At 38.5% G+C, this 2,742-nt stretch overlaps 1 protein-coding gene across 1 annotated transcript; it reads right to left on the minus strand.

Moving 5' to 3' along the window:
- Nucleotides 1-423: 423 nt before the first annotated feature.
- Nucleotides 424-2,437, minus strand: LOC149232306 (cytochrome P450 71AU50-like). The gene is made up of 2 exons (XM_089376458.1): nt 1,468-2,437; nt 424-1,356 (listed from the first exon to the last, which is right to left on the minus strand). The coding sequence occupies exons 1-2, from the start codon at nt 2,365-2,367 to the stop codon at nt 703-705; spliced, it is 1,554 nt and encodes a 517-aa protein (XP_089232584.1). The 5' UTR covers nt 2,368-2,437; the 3' UTR covers nt 424-702.
- Between the last annotated feature and the right edge of the window lie 305 nt (nt 2,438-2,742).

Below are 2,742 nucleotides of genomic sequence, written 5' to 3' on the forward strand. Positions count from 1 at the left end.
ATAAGATAAATTTATTTTAATTTTGAATTTATTAAAGATTAAAAATATTTATAAATTTTAATATTTAATATATATATATATATATGAGTATAAACATCACTCCATGATAAACAACAAAATATTTATTTCATTATTTTTAATCATGTAAATTCATTTCAGATTTTATAATTTATAAATAAACTTTATAAATTAACAAGCATGGTATATAGCTGATTAATACCACCTACAAAAAAAAACATCATAATTAATTTCATTTTTACAACTCCATATTAAATTTACAATATTACAAATACCCTACCATATATATTAAATTTACAATATTACAAATACTCTACCATATATGGTGAATTTAGAATAACACTTTTTAACTTACCAAAAAACATCATAATTAATTTCATTTTTACAACTCCATTTTAAATTTACAATATTACAAATACCCTACCATATATATTAAATTTACAATATTACAAATACTCTACCATATATGGTGAATTTAGAGTAACACTTTTTAACTCTCCAAAAGTGCTGAAGGTGTATTGATGTAATATTAAAGTAGTAATAGTTTAACAAACCTAAATGAAACCTATTTCGACCCGCAAGAAAAAAACGGATTTTCAACCCACGGCTCCAACCCACCATCGGGGAACGGTTTCTACCCGAAGAGACTTCTATTTCCACAGGTTTAACTCGAAACCCGATGTCCTATTTCAGGTGAGCAATGCATTCAAGGCGGGGTGTCGGAATAGCCGAGAGTCCATGTGCCTTGCGTAATGCGATTCCATTAAACATTTCAGTCATATCCACTTCTGGATTTCGCCCATCTGTGTCATCCAAAGAAAGCCTCCAGTTGAAGCAGTGTAACAGCTGGGCCAACCCAAACTCTACCAGAAGCGTTCCCAATTGCTGTCCTGGGCATCTTCTCCGGCCTGCTCCGAAGCCAACGCACCTGATGTTTTGATCTTCATTTGCATCTACCTCAGACCCAACTTTTTCGATGAATCTCTCTGGCTTGAAAACTTCAGCGTCCTCCCATGATTTTGGGTTCCTCCCAATCGCCCAAGCATTCACGAGAACGAGAGTATTCTGCGGGATTTTATAGCCCAACACATCGCAGGACTCAGCAGATAAGCGGCGGTACAACAAAGGCCCCGCTGGATGTAGTCTAAGCGTTTCTTTCACCACAGCTTGTAAATAAACGAGCCGAGGCAAGTCAGACTCGCACACCATGCGACCCAACCCAACGACACTCTCCAGCTCGTCCTGAAGCTTCTTCATCACTGGCGGGTTTCTCAGCGCTTCTGACATTGCCCACTCTATTGGTATAGATGCCGTGTCCGAGCCACCAAGCAATACATCCTGCCAACATAAACATCACGATCATGATCCTACCAGTGTCAAATTATGTAAAAAAAATAACTAAACCTAATTTGATTTAATATCCATTCACGCGGTCCAATTTGAACTTACAAAAATAACCCCTTTTATACTATCTCGTGAAATCTGGAACTCGCTATCTTTATCTGCAGAGGCTGCAAGTAAGACATCCACAAGATCATGTGTGACTTTGGAATCATTCCCGGCAACGTGCTCCTCGATAACTTTCTCTAACAAATGATCTTGTGTCTTATGTAGCTTCTTCAGCCGACGGTTGAGACCTTGCAAATCCATCCAGTCCAAATAAGGTATGTAATCTCCAATATTAAATGAGCCCATTAACAGGAAACTTTCTCTGACCATTGAATTGAAAGCTTTCAAGTCTTTGTCCGAATAATTTCTACCGAAGGCCATCCTGCAGATTATAGCCGTCGAAAGGGATGACAACGTTTGGTTGATGTTTAAGGGACCAGAATCATCTGAATTAATAATAGAGCGAATCATAGCAGAGACTTCCTCTTCTCTAATAAAGCGAAAGTAATCTAACCGCCTGGAGCTCAGCAACTCCAAAGTGCACATCTTACGCAAATACCTGCAGTAAGGGCTATAGAAAGAAAAGCCGAAACTCGCATAATTATATGACAAATGCTTAGCAGCGGCCGACGAACCTTTGTTTGCGAAAACCTGATCATGGGTCTTGAGAAACTCCCTGGCCACCTCTGGAGAGGAAACGACTAAGGTGACGACAGATCCGAGGCGGAGAGACATGAGAGGGCCGTATTTCATAGACAGCGTTGCCAGCGCTTGGTGGGGAAGGTCTCCCAGCATGTGAAGATTGCCGATAATGGGTAATGGGAAAGGCCCCGGAGGCAGCCTCCGCTTCCTTCCCTTGCTCCATGACGCTACCAATACAGTCAGAAAAAAAAGAGTGGCAAGTTTAACATAAAACTCTACGCTCTCTGAAACTAGCCACTGTTGCAATCCCAACTCCATCCCCTTTCTTTCTTTCGCTCAACCAGCTACCTACAGTACAATCAACTACACAAAATCAAGAATAGTACAGCATTCTACAAGAAAGTGAATCGGGCAGTATTAAAAAATGCCTGTCTTCCAAAACCACGCGGATGTCTTTCTGACCACTTGCATCATTATTATTATTATTTAACTCTTCTGAATCGATAATAGGTTGGAGTTTCTTTAATTTCATAATGATTCCAAACCACGTGGGCGACTTTATGGCCATTTAAATTATTATTATTTTTAACTATGATGAATAGATAATATGTGGGAGGATTCTGGATATTATTATAATACAAATTGAATTTCACTAAAACATATTTCTTAGAAAACTTTATGGCCATTTAAATT

Source organism: Pinus tabuliformis, chromosome J (genome assembly GCF_031772625.1).
Source record: "Pinus tabuliformis cultivar Carrire ecotype Pingquan chromosome J, CPIR1, whole genome shotgun sequence".
NCBI classification, from domain to species: domain Eukaryota; kingdom Viridiplantae; phylum Streptophyta; class Pinopsida; order Pinales; family Pinaceae; genus Pinus; species Pinus tabuliformis.